The sequence below is a fragment of the Chiloscyllium plagiosum genome, chromosome 6, assembly GCF_004010195.1.
Source record: "Chiloscyllium plagiosum isolate BGI_BamShark_2017 chromosome 6, ASM401019v2, whole genome shotgun sequence".
Taxonomy (NCBI): domain Eukaryota; kingdom Metazoa; phylum Chordata; class Chondrichthyes; order Orectolobiformes; family Hemiscylliidae; genus Chiloscyllium; species Chiloscyllium plagiosum.
The window spans coordinates 80,635,842-80,658,696 of NC_057715.1; the positions used below are offsets into that span (position 1 = coordinate 80,635,842).

At 39.1% G+C, this 22,855-nt stretch overlaps 1 protein-coding gene across 7 annotated transcripts in view; it reads right to left on the reverse strand.

Moving 5' to 3' along the window:
- The window catches only part of LOC122550755 (spermatogenesis-associated protein 13-like), a 265,136-nt gene that overhangs the window by 34,871 nt on the left and 207,410 nt on the right, over positions 1-22,855 (reverse strand). For 6 of the 7 annotated variants that reach the window (XM_043691970.1, XM_043691968.1, XM_043691966.1 and 3 more), the window contains 2 exons: positions 4,322-4,458; positions 2,591-2,770 (listed from right to left, as the gene is read on the reverse strand). In XM_043691970.1, the coding sequence (XP_043547905.1) occupies positions 2,591-2,770; positions 4,322-4,458 (317 nt within the window). Of the gene's footprint in view, positions 1-2,590; positions 2,771-4,321; positions 4,459-17,271; positions 17,755-22,855 lie in introns of those variants that run through there. The other variant, XM_043691972.1, reaches the window with a different exon arrangement.

A 22,855-nucleotide genomic window follows, 5' to 3' on the forward strand; every position in this document is an offset into this window, starting at 1 on the left:
TTTTAAAACGAATAGAATTATGGTCGCTGGCCCCAAAGTGCTCCCCCACTGACACCTCAGTCACCCACCCTGCCTTATTTCCCAAGAGTAGGTCAAAGTTTTGCACCTTCTCTAGTCGGTACATCCACATACTGAATCAGAAAATTGTCTTGTACACACTTAAATTCCTCTCCATCTAAGCCTTTAACACTATGACAGTCCCAGTCGATGTTTGGAAAGTTAAAATCCCCTACCATAACTACCCTATTATTCTTACAGATAGCTGAGATCTCCTTACATGTTTGTTTCTCAATTTCCCTCTGACTATTAGGGGGTCTATAATACAATCCCAATAAGGTGATCATCCCTTTCTTATTTCTCAGTTCCACCCAACTAACTTTCCTGGATGTAGTTCTGGGAATATCCTCCCTCAGCACAGCTGTAATGCTATCCTTTACCCTCTTCTCTTGCCTCCCTTTCTATCCTTTCTGTAACATTTGTATCCTGGAACATTAAGCTACCAGTCCTGCCCATCTCGGAGTCATCTTTCCGTAATTGCTATGATATCCCAGTCCCATGTTCCCCCTAACCATGCCTTGAGTTCATCAGCCTTCCCTGTTAGGCCTCTTGCACTGAAATAAATGCAGTTTAATTTATTAGTCCTACCGTGTCCCTGCCTGCCCTGACTCACCTCTGTTCTCAACTGTACCAGTCGCAGATCGATCTCTTTCCTCACTATTTACCTGGGTCCCACGCCCCCACCTTACTAGTTTAAATCCTCCCAAGCAGCTGTAGCAAATCTCCCTGCCAGTATATTAGTCCCCTTCCAATTTAGCTGCAATCCATCCTTCTTGGACAGGTCACTTCTACCCCAAATGAGATTCCAATGATCCAAAAATGTGAAACCTTCTCCCATACACCAGCTCCTCAGCCATGCATTCATCTGCTCTATCCTCCTATTCCTGCCCTCACTAGCTCGTAGCACTGGGAGTAATCTAGATATTACTACCCTCGAGGATCTCCTTTTTAAATTTCTGCCCAGCTCTCTGTAATCTCCCTTCTTAGACTCAACCTTTTCCCAAAGTTCCAAAACAATGCAACAGCATATAAAACAGTAATTGCTGCTCCTGGAATTCAAGGAAATCACTCCAACACCTAAAATACCTCAAAAAAAAAAAGGAGCAGCTCTTACAGCCAGAAATTTTTCCCATCCTCCATCTTGGATGGTAAGGTTCAAACTAGCTATCAGAAAGGATAATGAGAGTTTAAACGTTTCAACACTTAAATTGTGGAAGGGTTCATTTCAGTGATCTTAGAGTAGTTCTGGTCCAGGTAAATTGGACTCAAATGATGGCAGGTAAATCTGTATTTGGACAGAGAACTGTTAAATAAAGCATCCCACCCAGACCCATTACTCTACATTTCCCCAGACTAATGCACCTAGCCTTCACATCCCTGAACACTATGGGCAATTTAACATGGCAAATTCACCTAATCGGCACATCATTGCACTGTGGGAGGAAACCAGAGCATGTGAAGGAAACTCACACACACACACGGGAGATTATGCAAACTCCATGAACTGGATCAGAGTAAGTTACCCACTGTGTTTAGAGAAAAATGGTTCGAGTACAGTTAAGGTACAAAGGGAAAAGATATAGAGGACAAACTGATAGCTCCTTTTATGCAAAAAAAAAAGAGGGGGCAGCATGATTCAAAAATGGGTTTACATGACGAATGTCATGTTGATTATTTACATTTGAGAACCAGACTGAATATAAAAACTTTTGAAGAGTATTGAAAAAGAAATAAGCAAAGCAAAGATAGTTTATGAAACGAGACTGAAATCAACAGATTTTAAGAAGATCATAACCACTGCATCCATTATCTCTGAAGCTACATTTTTAAGAATGCTTGGACATATGCCACTGGGTTAACGGAATTTGTTAGCTTTTGATCTGTTTATTATTAATCAAGAGGAAAATAATTTTAAGTTTCTCACTTTCATCAAGTCCTTGATTCCCCACTTTGTTTTATTACTGTTCTACTTGAAGACAGGCAAAAAATTTACATGTCTTTACTATTTCCTTATTTCTCTTTATAAGGTCTGCACTCTTAGCTTCTAAGGGGCCCATATTTCCTTTTATTGCTCTCTGGTATACTTACTGAGGCTGAGTTTTTAGTTCTTAAATCAGTATTTCTTGCTGGTTTACTTCCATACTTCATTTATTTTGATCAATCCATAGCTGGTTCCTAAAATTCTCCAATTATACATGCAATCGTGAAAGTTCTTTTTCTACATATGGTCCCTCACAGTTAAGTTCTTAAATTAAGCATGTCGCAGCAAAATGCAAAGAGATGTCAAGCTTTCATCTTAAATGTGAAGTACAACAAATCGTGAGAGAGTCGGCAACAGGATTTCAATGGTAATGAAAAAATTTACAGGTCCACTTCACCAGTTTCTTTATATTCCAGCAGAATTAGGAAATGAGGCACTGGGAGGAGTGCAAAAGGAAACGAGGCCTACTGCCAAATTAAAAGTTTTCAAGAAAAGTTGCCAACCTGCCCTGAAAAGTTTTTATACTTCTGCAGTTTTGTATTAAAAACATACTCGAACAAAGCTAGCAGGAAACCAGGCTTCTCTTTCTTCAATCATGCCCCACCACCATTCCTTGTTGGAGGCATCAAGGACTCTGATGACTTCTCCAGCTTTAAATCCAAGTTCCTGATCATCCATTGTAACATGATCCCATAACGCTTCTGCATAGACATTGTGGCCATCGCTTATCAACTACAGGGGGAAAAAAAGAAATCAGTTTACAACTACTTCAATAAATTAAAACAAAATGTAAGAATAAGTACCATTTCCACTAGGAATGAAAAAAAATACACAAAAATAGTGCAAGGTCTCAATAAGTTGGAGAGTTTATCCTATGAATATCTGTAGTCTTTTATTGTCCAATCTCAGATTGGACATGCAAAGGGGCACTAAAATTGACCTCAGTCAGAGTTAGAAACATGGAAAAAGGCTAATTGCTTGAAATGCTAGAGGGTGCCTGGCCTATACAGAACAGCCATATCACAAGTCTATAGGAAGAACACTGGAGAAATCATTTTGAACATAAAAAAATTTTGGTCTTTATTTTTCCATTATTTATAATATTTCTTTTATCTCTGGCAATTAACTAGTGGTAAGAAATTTTAAGTGCATAACAAAAAATGAAACATAATCGGACCGAGTGAACCGAAAGTGGGCCACTGACTTTTAGCACATTGACAGTGAAAGTGAAGTGACTATACACTCTGATGTTATTATAATTTTAGATCTTGCATAGTACTGCTCATGGTAGATGCTCTAAAGAATGCAGTGTCCTCCTAAAATATACCTGTTGCAGCTATGTGTGTCATTAAGGTAGTGTTGTCCAATAGGATTTAAATGCTCACTAAACACATTGAGATTAGATCACCGTATTCACATGATACAAAGTGCATGCAAAGGATAGAGTGAACCTTACACCTGAAGGGGAGGCTACAAGCAAAACTTTAATATGTTGTTATGTGATATGATACTTAAAAGGATAAGTTGAAAGGAAAAGCTACAAAACTGTTTTTAAATAATTGCATGAAACATTACAAGCACTTCAGAGAAGAATGGAGAATGTTTGAACAGGGAAATGGACGAAGCAGCTAATTTTAGCAATGATTTAAAAATCATCTATGAAAATCCAAGGCCAAACATGACAGCACTGAAAACTCTGCATGGAAATGGAGAAAATATAACTAGCACTCCGAAGGATGAAAAAAAAATCTACCGAGCGAGCAGAACATGGACAGAAAGTATTAGAATACATACCAGTCTTTGAAGTTGACAAAGTGAAAACACGTGAAAGGAAACTTTCTGAATACAATTAACCTCTCTAGTGAGGCAAAAGCTGATAGTCATAACCCCAATGGGTACATCCTGATAAGTCAGAATTGCACCATTGCTCCAATCCTTCCCTGCGGTGTCGCTTTGCCAATATTAACAGTAAAACAATGTCTCAGAATATCTCTGACATGTCTTGACCAATGTTGCAGCATTGTGTTCATGTAATTAACAGAAAATGGAGAGGGGGAGGACGGTGGAGGGAGGGAAAGCGGGAAAGCAAGTGAGAAGGAACGAACTAAAGAAAGGAGGAAAAGAGAAAAGAAAGGAGGAACACACACACACACACACACACACACACACACTTCATTAATTCAAATGACATAATTCAAAGCCCAGGTTGAAGTGCACAGTAAGGAAGTAACTGAACTTTATTTGGTGAAATAATGGAATTAAACTTTAAATCAACCAAAATACCTCATTTATAGCAAGCTGTTCTCCACCAGGTTGAAGGTATCTGGGATTTGCCTGGCATATTTCCTCATATGCAAAATCTTCTTCACTGCCATTGTCATCAGCAAGTGCAGAAGACTCTGTGCTTCCATCTGCAGAAACTAACAATAAAAATGTAATGTTTAAAGGATCCACATCTAGACAGTTTGCACTGCATTTTAACTTGTAACTGCATTATAGTTCAGAACTTGCTTGCATGCCACAACTAAATTATATTAAGTTTAAATTATTTTAAATTATTATGGTACAGATGTGCTTTACCAATTAAATTCAGCTCAAAAAAGCACACCATCCAAGTCATCAAATAGAAACCCTTAGCCCAAATTTCAATAAGATCTTGACATATGAAATATGTACTTGCGGAGAAGGTTTGCAGGGAGTGGGGCAGAATGAGAAGCATAGGTCAGTACAATAACTTTTGAAAAGCTGCTAATTGTTTCAAAGGGGAAGCTGTAATGTGACAGAAAGGATAAATCATTGTTGATTGCAGGTTCCGTTTCAAGCAGCAGAGCAGAGCAGAATGGCTCTAAACCTGCAGCTGAAGGCCACTGTCCATTAGCGGGTAAACATAAATATAAACATTTATGCAAATTTTTCATACTCCTTGATAGCCTGTGATAAAAGTCAAATATTTTGTCAAATGATTGGCTTGTAAAGAATATTATTTTCTGTAATTTTCAGTATACAAGCTGGTTGGTTTGATTGTTTTTAGTGCAATTAACCAGGGAAAGAACCAATGACAATTCAAATACCAGTATTTCACAATGACAGCGGCAGCCAAACCTCCTCAGGGATGGTTTTATACATGTACCATGATGTAGCGCGAACTAAGTTTTCTCCTTTACATTGTACAGTATCATTAGTCAATAATGAAATATTATTAGCACTCTTTTGGATGTAGCATTAAAAAAGCACATTTTAAAGTAAACAAAGAATTAGGAGAACCAATACCAATACCACAAGTAAAAATAAATGGTATAGTATTATATGGGTCAGACTAAATGAGACCCTAATTTTGTCTAAATAAGATTTACAATGCATGGACGTAACTGCACGAAGCACAATAAATAAGGCCAGTAAGTTGCAGATTGAGACAGTTACATGGAAATATGGCAGAGTGATAATTGAGACTTGACTCAAGACTGGTTACAAAATACTCCTGAATACAAGGCTCTCATTACAAAACAAGACAGAAAACAAAATGATGGGGTCAGATGGGGCTTGGCTGTATTGATCAAAGAGAGGGGTCTTGGACAGATTGTAATTAGCTAATTTAAGATACATAGGTATCATTTGGGTATATTCCAAATGCCACTATCTCGCAGCAAAGATACAAAAGAAGCAAATGTGCAGGAAAATTTAAAAAAGGAAAACTGCAGCATTGAGTGCCATCATCAACTTAAATAAAAAGAAAATAATGGGTGTATTAGAGATAGTCAGCATGGCTTGATTTGGAGGAGGCCTTGCCTCATGTTTGATTGAAGTTTGTGAGGAGAGGGAGGAAGTGAGGGGCAGGAGAGGAACAGGTCCGGGGAGAAAGTGCGAGTGAGTGAGTGCAGGCGTCACTCTGACTAGAGGGTTGTGGTCAGTGGTGTTCCATAGGATTACCTGTTGGGACTTCACTTCTTTGTGATGTGTACAAATGATTTGGATGAAAAAGGTGGTGGTCTGTTTAGTAAATTTGGAGATGCCATGAAAATTGGTGGAGTTGCAGACAGCGAGGAAGGTTGTCAAAGAATGCAGAATGATATGGATCAGTTGGAAAGTTGGGCTGAGAAACAACAGGTGGAGTTTAATGTGGACAAGTGTGAGGTCAAATGCAAGAGCAAAATACACAGTAAATAGCAGAACCTTTATGAGCTTTAATACATAGAGGAATCTTGGGGTGCAAGCCTATAACTCCTTGAAAGTGGCAACACAAGTGGATAATATGGTAAAGCAAGTGCAAGACATGTTTGCCTTCATTGATCAGGTTATTGGTTATAAAAGTTGGTAATAGCTGATTGAAGAGTCCAGTCCGAAATATTGATCCTCCTGCTTTTCTGATACATCTTGACCTGTTGTGCTTTTACCAGCTCCACATTTTATTGATTATAAAAGTTGAAGTCTATATTGCAGGTGTATAAGCCTTTAGTTAAGTCAGATTTGCAATATTGTGCATGGTTCTGGTCACCACATCATAGGAAAGATATGGAGGCTTTTGACAGGGCACAAAAGAGGTTTACCAGGATGTTGCCTGGAGTAATGTATCAGCCATATGAATAAGTTGGACAAACTTGGATCGTTTTCACTAGAGCGTTGGAAGCTGAGGGGTGATGTGATCAAAGTAAATAAACCTAAGAGAGGCACAGATAGGGTGGATAGTCAGAGTATTTTTTTCCCTTAAGAGTGGAAATGTCAAATATAAGGAGGCATACGTTAAAGACAAGAAGGAAAAAGTTTAAATGAAGGCAATTCTTTTTTCAAAAACAGAGGGTGGAACATGCTGCCAGGAAACATGATAGAAGCAGATATGAATCAACATTTAAGAGTCATTTAGACAAACACGTAAACAGGCTGGGGATACAGGGATATGGACCATGTGCAGGTAGATAGAATTAGTTTAGAATGGCATCACAGTGAGCACAAACATGGTGGGCCAAAGGGCCTGCTCCCCCATGCTGCATTGCGTGTATTCTATGTTAACACAGACTGTGATAACAACAGTATAAAGGGCAGAGAGGATGAAAGAGTCTCTGAAGTTTGCTCAGGAGAATTTTCTTAAAAATCAATAAGTTTCTGCCCCTCAAGGAAGGAGACATTATTAAATCTGGTTCAGGGTATGTAGGTGATTAAGTGGGTCAGCAGGGAGCACAAAGTACAGCAATCATACTATCACAACACTTAGGTTAGTTTTGCAAAAGCACAAGGAATGACCCTCAGTAAAAATAAACTTAACTGATGGAGGATAATTTCATTGGGATGAGAACAGATGCACCCAAGTCAGTAGGATTCAAATTGGCAGACAAAACTGTAATCAAATAATAAGCTGCTGTTTAAGCTAACTTAGTTTGGATACAGTTAAGGTAGATTCCCATTTGTGGGATAGGTAGAACAACCAAATGACTGAGCTGATTGAAGAGGCAAGAGTAAGATAAAGCAGAAAAACTTGGGTATGATAAATGTCAGGTTAATAAGTGAAAGCCAAATTGAATATCGAGTACTCAGAGGGAAAGTGAAAAAGGAAATGAGATAGGCAAAGGGACAGTATTGGAAGACAAAGGTAGCTTTCAAAAAAACAAGACAGTCCAAATAGCTGGTCAAAAATCACAACACCAGGTTATAGTCCAATGGGTTTATTTGAGAAGCACTACCTGTCGGAGCTCTGCTCCTTCATCATGTGGTTGTGGAGTATAAGATCATAAGACATAGAATTACTCCACAACCACCTGACAAAGGAGCAGCTGGTGATAGTAGTAGTCGGTGACAGATCCGTTAGGGAATCTATGTTGTGTGGCAACATGACTTTTACATGCATGTTGTAGTGCAGTGCACTGAACAACGATGGTAGATATTTGTTCTTTCAAGCTGACTGAGAAACTATCCCACTTTTATCATTTGCTATTGATGTGTGCTGGATGATTTGCAAGTCAACATTAACTTGTTAAGCCACTTTATGAATTCCTTGGTCAAGTTTTATATTGGCACTCAAAATCGAGGCTTCTGACTCAGAGGCAGGGAAGCAACTGACTGTGACTCCAGACTTCCCAATAATTTCTATAGTCTTACATAAATATTAAAAAAAGGATAATAAGAGGAGCAGTTGGGATAAGTGGGGCAAAAAATGAGGGGCATCTGTGTAGTCAGAGGGTATGGCTGAAATGCTAAATGAATACATCATATCTATACTTATCATGAAGACAGTGGTGACAAAGCAATAATGAAACAGGAGACAGCCAAAAAGTGAGTGGGGTAAAAATAGATAAGACTGGCTGTACTTGGGAGTTGATCAGCCATCTGGATTTGACAAGATACAGAAAGGGATACTGAGGGAAGCAAGGCTGAAAAATATGAAAGCACTTTCCATAATCTTTCAAACCCTGCTTCCCAAAAGACTAGAGAGTGAAGGATAATACCAGTAACCGCTGACCAGTAAGTTTAAATTTGGTGACAAATTGATGGAGATGATAATCTGGGACAAAATGAGCCATTGCTTGGACAACAGTAGATTAAGAAAGAAAAGTAGGCACAATCTAATAAGGACAAATTGTGAAATAATTTGATTGAGTTTCAAAGTGAATCAACAAAGATGATCAATGGGGCAATGTGATTGATGTGGTACACAAACTTTAAAGGTATGATGAACCAAAGTTGAAGCCCATGGATTAAAAGTTCAGAAGCACAACTACAAAGGTGGCACTGACAGAAATCAGATTGCATTGATGAGCAGTTGCTTGACATGTCAAGAAAGCACACAGAGGTATATCACAGATTTGGTACTATTTTTCTCTATATATTAATGGACCAGACCTGGTTGTTCAGGGCAGAATGTCAACATTTGCACATGTTTACAATATCTAGAGGAATGTACATAGAATTTACAGGCTGATGGAAAAGATGGCAAGTGGCAGATAAATTGCAATGTAGAGGAATGTTGAGTGACACATTGGCTGATGACCGAGGAAAGCAATATGAAGGTTATAATTCTGAAATGGGTGGTACATCAGCAATTCCGATAGCCATGGGCTATTACATAAATCAATAAAGGTCAGCAAACAACAATGGTTAAAAAGACATACGGGATCTGGGGATTCATTAAGATAAAAATACAAAACTGGCTTAGCCTCAACTGAAGTGTTGTGGCTTGCGCTACACCTTAAGATTAATGGTGTGGTGGTTTTAGAGAGTGTAGAAAAGATTTACAAGATTGGTTCCAGAGATTAGGGATTTCAATCCATGGACAGTCGAAAAAACAGTGGTTGTTCTTGAAGACGACATTGAGAGAAGATTTGTTGTGGATGCTTAAATAATGGGGGCTGCAGACAATATAGAGTGAAATTGTACTCATGTTAAGAGCTAGAAGACACCGATTTAAGGCGATTAGCGAAAAAAACCAAGGATGGCATGTGGAAAAGCTTTTGTGGTTGAAACACACTGTTCCAGTACGGTGAAGGTAAATTCAGTTGTGGTTTTCGAAAGAGAACTGGATACATTGAAGAGAAAAGATTGTAACAGTACAGGGAAATTACATAGAAAGAAATTAAATTGCTCTTGCAGTACAAGAAAACCAGCAAAAATGCAATGAGTAAAGTGTCCTTTCATGCTGCACTCATTCTACAACTGAGCCGCACTGACCCTTGCTCTCTGACCAAATCAGGTGATGGTATAGCATGAGATGTATTCAAAATGACGAAACCACCAATATTCATTCTAGATTTTCTTTGTAGTGGTCAAGCTATAAACTCTCTGGCGCATATAGGCAGTTTACAATTTAAAATAATAACTTCAATCATACAGAAAATGTCTCCCAACTAACAGTCAAAGTTGAGAGAATTGACTTACTTCAACGCACAACTACATTCCAGATTACTACCCAGCCATGCATGCATGGATGTTAAGGGGAATATTATTCACCACACTAAACTGGGAGACTAGTTGAAAATCACAAATGTTTTCCACCACAGAATGTTGTTTAATTAATGTAAGCCAAATGGTTTATAACATCCCAATAGTTTTGTCAGATGGATCTAGTCATAAGGCCAGAGTAAGCTTTAGCTTTGCTATCTCACCACTAAGTTAGAAAGTCAGGGGTGCAATCCCAACTCCAGAAACTAAATTAGTGCACTGGGAAAGTGCTAAATTTATCAGAGATATATAGTCTTTCACCTGAGACATTTGACTAAGGTTCAGTCCAGTGGGCATAAAATGTATGATAAATGGATAAGCAGTGAAGTTCTCTTCGAGTTCAGAACAACATTTATGCCTCATAAATTGAGAAAGAGAGTCTAATCCCAGTCATCACATTACTATTGGTTATTGAATTTCCCTACAACAGAACAAAGATTACACTTCAAGAATATTTCATCAGTTGTGAGATGTTTCTGATGTCCTGAGTTTCCGAAAGGCACTATACGAATTAGAATTAGAATCCCTACTAAGTGGAAACAGGCCCTTAGGCCCAACAAGTTCACACCGACCCTCCGAAGAGTAACCCACCCAGACCCATTCCCCTACCCTACATTTACCTCTGACTAATGTACCTAATCTACACATCCCTGAACACTATGGGCAATTCACCTAACCTGCACATCTTTCTATTAGGGGAGGAAACCAGAGCACCCGGTGGAAACCCACACAGACAGTCCCTGAGGCTGGAATCAAATCCAGGTCCCTGGTGCTGTGAGATAGCAGTTCGAACCACTGAGCCACCGTGCTGCTCCAAAATGTAAGTATTGGTTAACAAAACAACATAATACATTGGAATGTAGCTCAGAGTTTGCAAAAACTCGAGTATGCAACAGAGTTAATTTTCACTTGCACCATTAGAACATAATGTGATTCTTAAGCACAAGTTGCATCATCCAAGGATTTTGTCAATTTGAAATTTACTAAAGGACATATCCCTTGATGTCCTTGTTCCCCTGCAGTATATTGATACACCCATTGCCATTATTAAAAGTTAAACATGAACTAAACATTTTAAAATGTTCCGTTTCTTAAAATAAAGGAACATACATTGACCAGCCTTATCCCCAAGCTCAAACAGTAGTTGAGAGGTTGGAGATTATATCAAACAGAAAATCAGAGATGCATGCAGTAAAGGTACAGCAGTTATGGCTCAAAAAAACAGCAAAGCTGAGGACTAGGATAACTTTAATATTTAGCAGAGGAGGACAAGCTGTTTAATTTGGAAGGGGAAAATAGAATATGAAAGTAAGCTTGCTGAACTGACTACACAAGCTTCAATAGATAAGTGAAGAGAAAAAGACTGGTGAAGACAAATGTAAGTCCTGTGTAGTTAGAATCAGGTGAGTTCATTAAGGCAAAGAGAAGGCGGACAAGTTGAACAAATACTTTGGATCGGTCTTCATTGAGGAGGACACAAATAGCATTCTAGAAATGCCACGGGGCAGAAAGTCAAGCATGAAGGAAGAATTGAAGGAAATCCTTATTAGTCAGGAAAAGGTACTGGGGAAATTGACGGGATTGAAATTCGATAAATCCCCATGGCCTGATGCTCTGCATCCCAAAGTACTTAAGGAAGTGGCCCTAGAAACAACTGATATTGGTGATCATTTTCCAGGATTCAGTAGACTCTAGAAGTTTCAATGGACTGGAGGATAGCTAACATACCTCCACTTTCCAGAGACAGACACAGGTGACGAATTATAAGCTGGTTAGCCTGACATCGGTGACGGAGCTGGACATGGCCCTTGCAGCTAAAGGAATCAAGGGGTATGGGGGGAAAGCAGGAATGGGATACTGAAATTGCATGATCAGCCATAATTCCGTTGAAGAACCGAATGGCCTACTCCTGCACCTATTTTCTATTGTTTCTATGTTTTTACAAATACATCCTGGGGACCTGGGCTCAAATCCAACCAGGTAGATAGTGAAATGTCAAATCAATTTTTAAAACTCTGGAATTAAGCGTCTAATGGTGAACATAAAACCATTTCCAACTGCTGGAAAAGAAATCTCTCTTTAGGAAAGGGACTCTGCCATCAGGGGAGCTGATGGCCAAGTGGCATTAATCGCTAGACCATTAACCCAGAGACCCACATAATGTGGTGGGGTTCAAATTCCTGCCATAGCAGATGAGGGAACTTGAATTCAATAAAAATCTGGAATTAGGGGTCAAATGATCATTGCTGATTATCAGGAAAAACTCATATGGTTTACTAGTGCCCTTTAGGGGAAGGAACTGCTGTCCTTACCTGGTCTGTCCTACATGTGACTGCTGACCCACCCTGTCTTTGACACTTAACTACCCTCCAAACAGTTAGGGATAGGTAACAAATGCTGGCCTAGGCAGTAACACCCACATTCTGTGAGTGAATTGAAAAAAATCCTTATCCAGTCTGGCCCATACGTGACTCCAGACGTACAGCAATGTGATTGACTCTCAGCTGATTCCAGGTAATTAGGAATAAGCAATAAATTCTAGTCTGGCCATCCCGTAAATGAATTAAAGTATTAAACATAGAATAATAATTTGGGCAATACTCCAACATGAATGCTTTCTTCTGTTAACAAAAATAGCCATGCAGAAAACATTGTCCCAATCACTGCCACTTTGTTGCTCACTTAATAAGCACAGTAGCATATTATCCCTGACCAACAAAAGAAATGCTATAAAACCTGTATGTTATTTCTAATGTCAGTAATAGAATATCCATTTAGCAGACAGAATGTGCAGCGATCATGGAGAATGAACAAAAAAGTGCAACAAATGTGCATGTATGACCTTCACTGTGTATCATGACCTCCTCCCACTTGATCCCCCACCAAAAGAACTGTTTTACTTTCGCTCCTGAAAGCATTGCTCCAAGATGTCAAACATCATTACTTAACCTACACACTTCCCTTCATATATTAGCTTTAATATGGATTATAGTCAGATATTTCACAAAAAGAACATAATAGAGACACAATCTGGCACCTATTCAAATGCTATACAAGCATAAGACCATAAGACATAGGAGTGGAAGTAAGGCCATTCGGCCCATCGAGTCCACTCCGCCATTCAATCATGGCTGATGCGCATTTCAGCTCCACTTACCAGCGTTCTCTCCGTAGCCCTTAATTCCTCTAGACAACAAGAATCTATCAATCTCGGCCTTGAAGACATTTAGCGTCCCGGCTTCCACTGCACTCCGTGGCAATGAATTCCACAGGCCCACCACTCTCTGGCTGAAGAAATGTCTCCGCATTTCTGTTCTGAAATGACCCCCTCTAATTCTAAGGCTGTGTCCACGGGTCCTAGTCTCCTCGTTTAGCTGAAACAATTTCCTAGCATCCACCTTTTCCAAGCCATGTATTATTTTGTACGTCTCTATTAAGTCTCCCCTTAATCTTCTAAACTCCAACGAATACAATCCCAGTATCCTCAGCCGTTCCTCATATGTTAGACCTGTCATTCCAGGGATCATCCGTGTGAATCTCCGCTGGACACGTTCCAGTGCCAGTATGTCCTTCCTGAGGTGTGGGGACCAAAACTGGACACAGTACTCCAAATGGGGCCTAACCAGAGCTTTATAAAGTCATGGCATGTTTTCTGCCTGATTCAGTAGATAGCAATCAGGGCAGAAATCTGGCTAATTGCTTCATTTTCCCAGGGCTTGGACAGAAAAGCCAGTTCTGCTACGTGCACCACTGCCTTGGATAAAGTACTGTACAGTTTATGGGTTAGGACCTGAACAAAAAACAAAAACTGCCAGATTGTCATAAAAACAAACTGGTTTACAATTACAATTCCTCACCTCCAGCTAGTTTGCCCTTTATATGACTGTTGTCCCAAGCTATCTAGTTTACTGTTAAAGTTCTCTTAGCATGCAAAAACAGGAAGGCAGACCATCATCTGACTGGCTATAAATTGACAGACGGTAAAGTGCACCGAGACCTAGGTGTCCTCATACACCAGTTGGCTGAAAGCAAGCATGTAAGTGCAGCAGGCACTCAAGTCAACAAATGGTATGTTGGTTTTCATTGAGAGGACTCGAATATAGGAAAAGAGATGACTTGCTGAAATTATGGAAGGCCTTGGTGAGACCACTTCTGGAATACTGTAGTATTGGTCTCCTTATTGGTGAATGGACGTTCTTACGCAGTCAATATTTACCAGTCTGATTCCTGGGATGGCAGGAGGAGGATTGGATCTATTAGGAGTATATTCACTGGGAGTTCAAAAGAATGAAACCTATAAAGTTCTAACAGAACTGGACAGGGTAAATACAGGAACAATGTTCCTCATGGCAGGGGAGTCTAGAATCAGGGATCACAGTCTAAGGATATGGGGTAACCCATTTAGGACTGTGATGAGAAGCTTCGTCACTTAATGAGAAGTCTGTGAAATTTGCTAGCTTACAAAAGGTGCTGAGGCTAAAACATTGATTTCAAGGAGGAGTTAGACATAGCATGTGACTAAAAAGATCAAAAGATGAGGGAGAAAAGTGGGAAGAGGCAATTGAGATAAATGATCAGCCATGATTAGAATACATGACAGCACAGGCTGGAAGGATTGAATGGCCTACTCCTGCATGGAATTTCTATGTTTTGATCACATTGAGCAGTTATGTCAGGCAGCTTTCTCAAGCTGCTTAAATAGGCATCTTCTATTCACATGGTCAAATGCCTCAGAAATAGATAAACGCATTTATTTTTCTTGCAACAGTTAGGCTGAGACGACCACATCAATCCTGGATTTTCCAGTTCTGAACCCACACTGGCATTTGGGGTAGATGCATTCAGCTAAGATCTGCAGTCCAACAAGTGCAACGTTGACAAACACATTTCTTATGATGCTTAGCAGGAAGATGCCTCAAAGGTTACTGCAATTGCTGTGGTTGCCCTCGTTCATGTACAGGGAGACAATATTGCAATCACATTTACCCTGAGGAACTGCCATCTCCATCCAAAGACAGAAACGTTTGCGCATATGCAAGAACTCTGGTCTCTTGTGCTAGATGAGTTCACACATTAACATGAGCATTTCAAATTTTGCCCACAGTAAATTAATAACTTTGCTAAGCTCCTCGACTGTAGTTTGATAGACTATGTCTACAGCTGCCTCAGTGACAGTTCATTGATGGAATGGTCAGCACTGTGGATCATCACAGTTTAAAATCAAATAAATCAATGTTGTTAGTACCACCATACAGACACTGAATGCAAAGATGCCTCCCATTTAAATAAGTTGACAGATACCCTAGCTTCAGCCTTGCTAAGCCACACTTATCTGCAAGTCCTCTCTAACACAATGGGATCAGTGAAGTACAGCTGGCCCTCGGGAACAAAGATAGGAAAAGGGATTATTGAAGTAATAGAGACTTCACTCAAAGCCCTTTTACCTCTCACCAAAAGCCCACCTCTCAATCAGTTGCTCAGATGGTTCTGATCTGATGATAACAGACCTCTTTATTAGATGCAGTCTTTATCAGGACCCTCACAGCCCTCCAAATGCAGAGGACACTGCCCAACAGCATGATAACGGCCATAACTGGAATGTGACCAGTCAAAACTGCCATTGGATGAAACAATCACAGCCCAGGAATTTTACACAGATGAGCATAAAGATCCTTTCTTTTGTACACTACTGCTAGTGCAGCACATCACTTGCATATTGATGGAGTGGAAGCCCTTGTAGTTTACAAATATGGCTGGTTGGACTGCAAATTGCCTTACATACAGTCACTGGTACTTTATACCTGATTTGCCAAGTCAAGTGATGCGAAAGGCATTGAAGGCCTGATAATGTAAATTTCTTAAGTATAAAATGTAACCTGTAAATTACAAAGCCACAAGTATTCTGAACAAATCCAATCCCACGAGCAGGTAGGAAAACAGCTGTGAATATTTAGTATTTATTGGCATCTTTCACTGGGATTGCTTTAGCGCCCTTAATTGTCATTAAGTAGTTATTGGTTTGATAGCTGAGTTTCAGGAAGCTGAGGGGAACTATGAGAAACCAATATTACTCTATTTGAAAGGTTAGTGTTTGAAAATTGATTAGCCGCTTCTCAAAAAGTGATTGAATGCAGGCACACCAACCACAGGTATCAAATCAGCCTTGAAAGCTGAATAGCATACTCCTGCTCCTGGTGTTTATGCATGTCTGCAGTTGCAGCCAGTTTCCCCAAAACGCTGTCAATTTTGCCAATTTTAGCTTTCTATTCTCTCCCAAAAAAATTTCAATCTTTCCAAATGAAAAATTAGCCCCATATGTTTTTAACTCACAACAAAAACATTTGTGAAGAAGGGTCTCTAGGTTAAGTCAATTAATTTTGAGAATATTAGACTTTTATTTTCAAATTTTATGTATGAAAAGTAATTTACTGTGTTCAATATCTCCTCTCGACTAGAGTATATTCTGCTTAAGGGCACACTCTTCATGCATTCTTTTAAAGGGCTATTACCTGGACAAGTAATTTTTTTTGTGGTTACTAATCAAACTGCATGCACTTATTTCTAAGCACATCAGAGAAGAATTATGTTGCACAGTATGACAGGATAAAAGCTCTTCTCACTTCCTGGGTACAAGAACATCGTATCTCTAAATTTAAACACTGCTTTAAAATAATATTTAATGTATCCATTTATTTGTGCCATCCTCTATCGCCCAAAAACATTATTCCAAGATTTGGTCATTATTGCCCTATAAAATAGAACAACTCAGATTTACTAGAAAATCAAATGATTTCAAATGAATACACTGATTAGCTTAGCATATTCACATAGTGCAAAGGGTGTGAGCTTCCCAAAAATTACAATAATGTTTGCCAAAAAACCTTAAGACAGAAGAAATTTTGAATTGTGATATTAAGAACTACATTTAAACATTTTTGATGCTGTCATGTTTAAAATGAAGTTCAAAACCTTTATTCTTCTCTCAATTTTGGACTGGACTCAGTTACTACTCTTTTCAAATAACAAAGCTATAGTCAGAATAATGTCATGTAGCGATATGCTTAGTCATTGGTACTTGCAATTTACAAGAGCAAATTGTACATTACAGAACACTTTATAAATTTCTATCTTTAGGTCTTAAATTGTCTGAAGTTATTCCTTTGAAAGTGAAAATTCAGAGTACAATATTTTAAGTATACTCTTCACACATCAGAGTTCCATTTTAAATGAGAAATATCTTCTCCATGTGAGCTCTAACATTCATTTCAGAGTTTCATGCAAATCAACAGTAATCTTTTTACCATACATACCAAGCTGCAGGCTCTCCAGACTCCAAAATCTTGTCAATTCTCCCCTGGCTACCATTCTGGCGTATGAATTTTAAGGCAAAGCAGCTGATTTATCTTAAAGACATTGCTGTTGCTTCCTTGCATAGGAACTGCTATTTACTTGAATATCTGCAATGGCTTATTCATTGGGTCGATTGCCTGTCAGCTTCATCAGGCAAGACACCAACAGTCCACTGCTCACTATATATCGACTACTTACAATTTTTTTTCCTGTGATGTCATGGTGTAGCTCAAGGGAGATTATTCCATGAAAAAAACAGCTAAAATAACCAAGAAATGGGTAGTGGAGAATAACTTTTGAAGTAATAATGTATCTAAGGAAATAGGGAACAAAATATTTGAAAGTTTAGAACTAAATTTCTAAATAGCTCCTAAACCTTTGAACTGGTCAGGATTTGTTACTATGAAAAATAAAAAAGTCAAATTGTGTGTTAAACAAAAACAAATCCCTAATCTAAAAGCCAATTTCTTCATGCTCAGAAACCCCCTCTCCTCCTCCTCCTCTAAACATCAATTGCAACCAGATAATAGCTCCCTGTAAAGACCTGACTGTCACAAGCGTAAGTGCAGCTGGATAGGAAGCAGCAGTTAAATGCTACACTGCATTATTAATGATACTTCATCAGCATACAACTCCTCTGATTCTAAAATAAAAAACTGATGTCTACACTTACATTTCACTTAACATCAGTTCCAAAATTGCAACAAACTGACAGAGACCTATTTACAAATTGCAGTTCAAACAGAACATACTTGAGTTAATATTTTTATCCAAATTATATAGACAATCCTTACAGTGCAAGTTACAGCAAATAACTTAAATCTCCAAACTTTAAATGAATTAATGTCTTCACACAAAATCCTGAAAATGTTTTAACTCTTCTCTAACATGTATTGTTTGTGTTTATCCAAAGAGTCAAAGAGATGTTAAGTTGCGTTGTTAAAATCAATTTCTGCATTCCAAAAAATCTGATTATTCAAAGGTTTCTAGACCATAGTTTATCAGACACAAGTAATTAATATCCCAAAGTCACCTTGAGATTAGGGACACCAAAGTTACATAAATAGAAAAGTACTCAATGCACACTTTACGTAATTGCAGATCTAGGTCTTGAAAGACTTAAATCAACATAAATTCTTACATTATAACTTGTAAAATTAGTTTGAATGAAGCAATTTATAATTTGGATCACCTTTGGGAAAGTTGTAACTTTCTGGACAAGTCTGACATTGTCAATTTTACAATGTAATGTCAAGCACTCCAGCTCCTGCCGTACTCACCAGTCATGGCAGGCCTCAATGGGATCTTATGTACCAATTACCTCTATTACAAAATTAATACAATTAACATTCTCCTTCCTTTACATTAAAACTTTATAGCACACAATGTTGCACATACAAATCATAGAAAAGAGAAAAAAGTAATGACTTCCCATATTCCCAAAGATGTGCAGGTTAGGTGAATTGGCCATGCTAAATTGCCCATAGTGTTAGGTGAAGGGATAAATGTAGGGGTATGGGTCAGTTGCGCTTCGGCGGGTCGGTGTGGACTTGTTGGGCCGAAGGGCCTGTTTCCACACTAAGTAATCTAATCTAATCTAAAATATTCTGTACATTACATTGTACTCACTTCTAATTGCCTTTAACAGCTTCTTTGTGCAAATATTATATTTTGTGAAGCAATCCGACAACGGATAACTTGCATCAGCCCATTTTGGCTCAGAGATTGTTTGTCTTTCTCACACCTCTTCTATACTAACGAGGTGGCAGCATGGTGGCTCAGTGTTTAGCACTGCTGCCTCACAGCACCAGTGGCCCAGTTTCAATTCCCCCCCCTCAGGCAACTGGCTGCGTGGAGTTTGCACATTTTCCCAGTGTCTGCATGGGTTTCCTCCAGGTGCTCCCATTTTCTCCCACAGTCCAAAGATGTGTAGGTCAGGTGAACTGACAATGCTAAACTGCCCATAGTGTTAGGTGTATTGAGTCGGAAGAGATAGGAGAGGTCTTGAATGAGTACTTTTCTTCAGTATTTACGAACGAGAGGGACCGTATTGTTGAAGAGGAGTGTGTGTGAAACGGACTGATAAGCTAGAGGAGATACTTGTTAGGAAGGAAGATGTGTTGGACATTTTGAACAACTTGAGGATAGACAAGTCCCCCGGGCCTGTCGGGATATATCCTAGGATTATGTGGGAAGCAAGAGAGGAAATTGCAGTACCGTTGGCAATGATCTTTTCGTCTTCACTGTCAACGGGGGTGGTACCAGGGGACTGGAGAGTGGCGAATGTTGTGCCCCTGTTCAAATAAGGGAATAGGGATAACCCCAGGTATTATAGGCCAGTTAGTCTTACTTCGGTGGTAGGCAAAGTAATGGAAAGGGTACTGAGGGATAGGATTTATGAGTATCTGGAAAGACACTGCTTGATTAGGGACAGCCAGCACGGATTTGTGAAGGGTAGGTCTTGCCTTCAAGTCTTATTGAATTCTTTGAGGAGGTGACCAAGCATGTGGATGAGGGTAGAGCAGTGGATGTAGTATACATGGATTTTAGTAAGGCATTTGATAAGTTTCCCCATGGTAGGCTTATGCGGCAAATCAGGAAGCATGGGATAGAGGGAAATTTGGCCAATTGGATAGTAAACTGGCTAACCGGTCGAAGTCAGAGAGTGGTGGTAGATGGCAAATATTCAGCCTGGAGCCCAGTTACAAGTGGAGTTCCACAGGCATCAGTTCTGGGTCCTCTGCTGTTTGTAATTTTTATTAATGACTTGGATGAGGGAGTCGAAGGTTGGATCAGTAAATTTGCAGATGATACGAAGATTGGTGGAGTCGTGGATAGTGAGGAGGGCTGTTGTCGGCTGCAAAGAGACTTAGATATGATGCAGAGCTGGGCTGAGGAGTGGCAGATGGAGTTCAACCCTGCCAAGTGTGAGGTTGTCCATTTTGGAAAGACAAATAAGAATGCGGAATACAGGGTTAACGGTAGGGTTCTTAGTGAGGTGGAGGAACAGAGGGATCTTGGGGTCTATGTTCATAGATCTTTGAAAGTTGCCACTCAGGTGGATAGAGCTTGTAAGAAGGCCTATGGTCTATTAGTGTTCATTAGCAAAGGGATTGAATTCAAGAGTCATGAAGTGATGTTGCAACTGTACAGGACTTTGGTTAGGCCACATTTGGAGTACTGTGTGCAGTTCTGGTTGTCTCACTTTAGGAAAGATGTGGAAGCTTTGGAGAGGGTGCAGAGAAGATTTACCAGGATGTTGCCTGGAATGGAGAATAGGTCGTACGAGGATAGGTTGAGAGTGCTAGGCCTTTTCTCGTTGGAACAACGAAGGATGAGGGGTGACTTGATAGAGGTTTATAAGATGATCAGAGGAATAGATAGAGTAGACAGTCAGAAACTTTTTCCCCGGGTGCAACAGAGTGTTACAAGGAGACATAAATTTAAGGTGAAGGGTGGAAGGTATAGGGGAGATGTCAGGGGTGGGTTCTTTACCCAGAGAGTGGTGGGGGCATGGAATGCGCTGTCTGTGGGAGTAGTAGAGTCAGAATCTTTGGTGACCTTTAAGCGGCAATTGGATAGGTACATGGATGGGTGCTAAAGCTAGGACAAATGTTCGGCACAACATCGTGGGCCGAAGGGCCTGTTCTGTGCTGTATTGTTCTATGTTCTATGTATTAGTCAGGAGTAAATATATAGGTTAGGGGATGGGTCGCTCTTCGGAGGGCTGGTGTGGACTTGTTGGGCCAAATGGTCAGTTTCCACATTGTAGGGGTTCTAACCAAAAATAATTTTTGTCAAATGTATGCCATCCAGGGAACAATTATCGATATCATACCCAATGGGCAAACTATTCTCAGAATTCAAAAAGAATGGAATACTCCCTTAAATATTTGGCAAGGCAATCTTTATCTCTTATTTCTAAGACAGCTTTGTGTTTCAGCAGCTAATGTATTTTTAAAACCCTTTTTATTTGCTTCACATCTTGGGCCAAAGAACATTTTCCATTTTCACTCAACTAAAATATTACAATATCAGCTATACTTGAATATCCATTTCAAAGTTGGTCTTCACAAGTATCACCAAATAGGATTAATTATGCATCGTTTGGGTCCCCAAGCCTCAACCTTTAGCATGCAGTTCACCATAATAAATTTCAATTGGCCTTTAAAATATCTGTTATTTGTAGAGTGTTTCACCATTTTGATTGATTCTAATACATTAGAACTAGCATGTGTTAATGAGTTTTGAGAAGATTTGTAGCTCAGGTTAAGGTTCTGAATGTAGGTTTGCTCGCTGAACTGGAGCAACCTACATTCACTATTATCTGTTCTTACGAAAGTGCATAACTGCTTAATTTCTTTTTAAATGTAAGATCATCTGTGATGACCTTGCATAACCTATTGTGATACTAATATAATTTTTGCTTCTGCTTCAGTTGTGTAAACATCACAGATTATATCTGCATTCTGCCAACATTTTTGTTGGTAGCACAACAGATATAAAATAGTAGATGTTATAATGAAAACTCAATGGAAATAATCTAAAAATGCATCTTGAAGATTTCAAGTTAAGAGATTGTCACCACTTCCTTTGGCAGATTGTTCCATTGTAGAATTGTCCACGGGAAGAAACATTGTTGATGCATTGTATTGGGGGTAAGAAGTGGTCTTTTGCAGTTTGTGTGGATGGCTACCTCATGTTTTGTCATTCCCAGAGGGCTCAAGGTACATGTTCCTGCTAATTCCCACTAATCCATCCCATATTCTGTTGAACATACCAGTTACTCTATTTTACTCCTTTACGCAATCAAGGATTTAGATTGGAAACCCTTTCAGCAAGAATACAGCACTAGTGTACGGGAAATACAGAATCATGCAGTATATCTTTGGATCGCTTCAAGGTTATTTATATCTCTCAACTTATAGTATCTCACAAAGTGAAACTTAGAATTGAACAAACTAATGTTCAGCAAGTTATACATCTGATATTTTAGTTGCAAAATCAAAAGATTCTTCCTCAGAAACCTAAAGCCTCATTTCTTTGGCTACGTGATAAGATTGGTGATTCAAGCTTGAATCTGCTTAATCGATAAGCCAGTAGGAATCCTGGTTTCCAATCTTAAATTTGCCTACATCTTATTTGTAACAAAGTGGTTTAGATTCCACAGTATCTCCATGTAGAAGATCAGCATGCATCATAAAGATGCCTGAGAGTTTCCCTTTGTGGTTTCAAGACCACATTTCTGGATTGACTACATTTACTTTCTAAAGATCTGGGAATTTGGTTCAAAGTAGAGATTCAACTGGGAGATCTTTGTCAAATTCAATTTTATAGAGTAGAAGTCAGATTTAGACCTAGAATAAATAGTCTTTAAGTTACAATGGCCTGTAAAACCATGGTAGTTATCATTGCCTGAAATTCCTTGCCTGAATGAAGTGTTAATTACAGTAGCAGAGAATAAAGTTAAAAAAGTAATTCAAAGCTCAATGTAAGGAAGACATTTTAAATCAGACAGTAAATAAAAAAAGCACACAGTGTGAG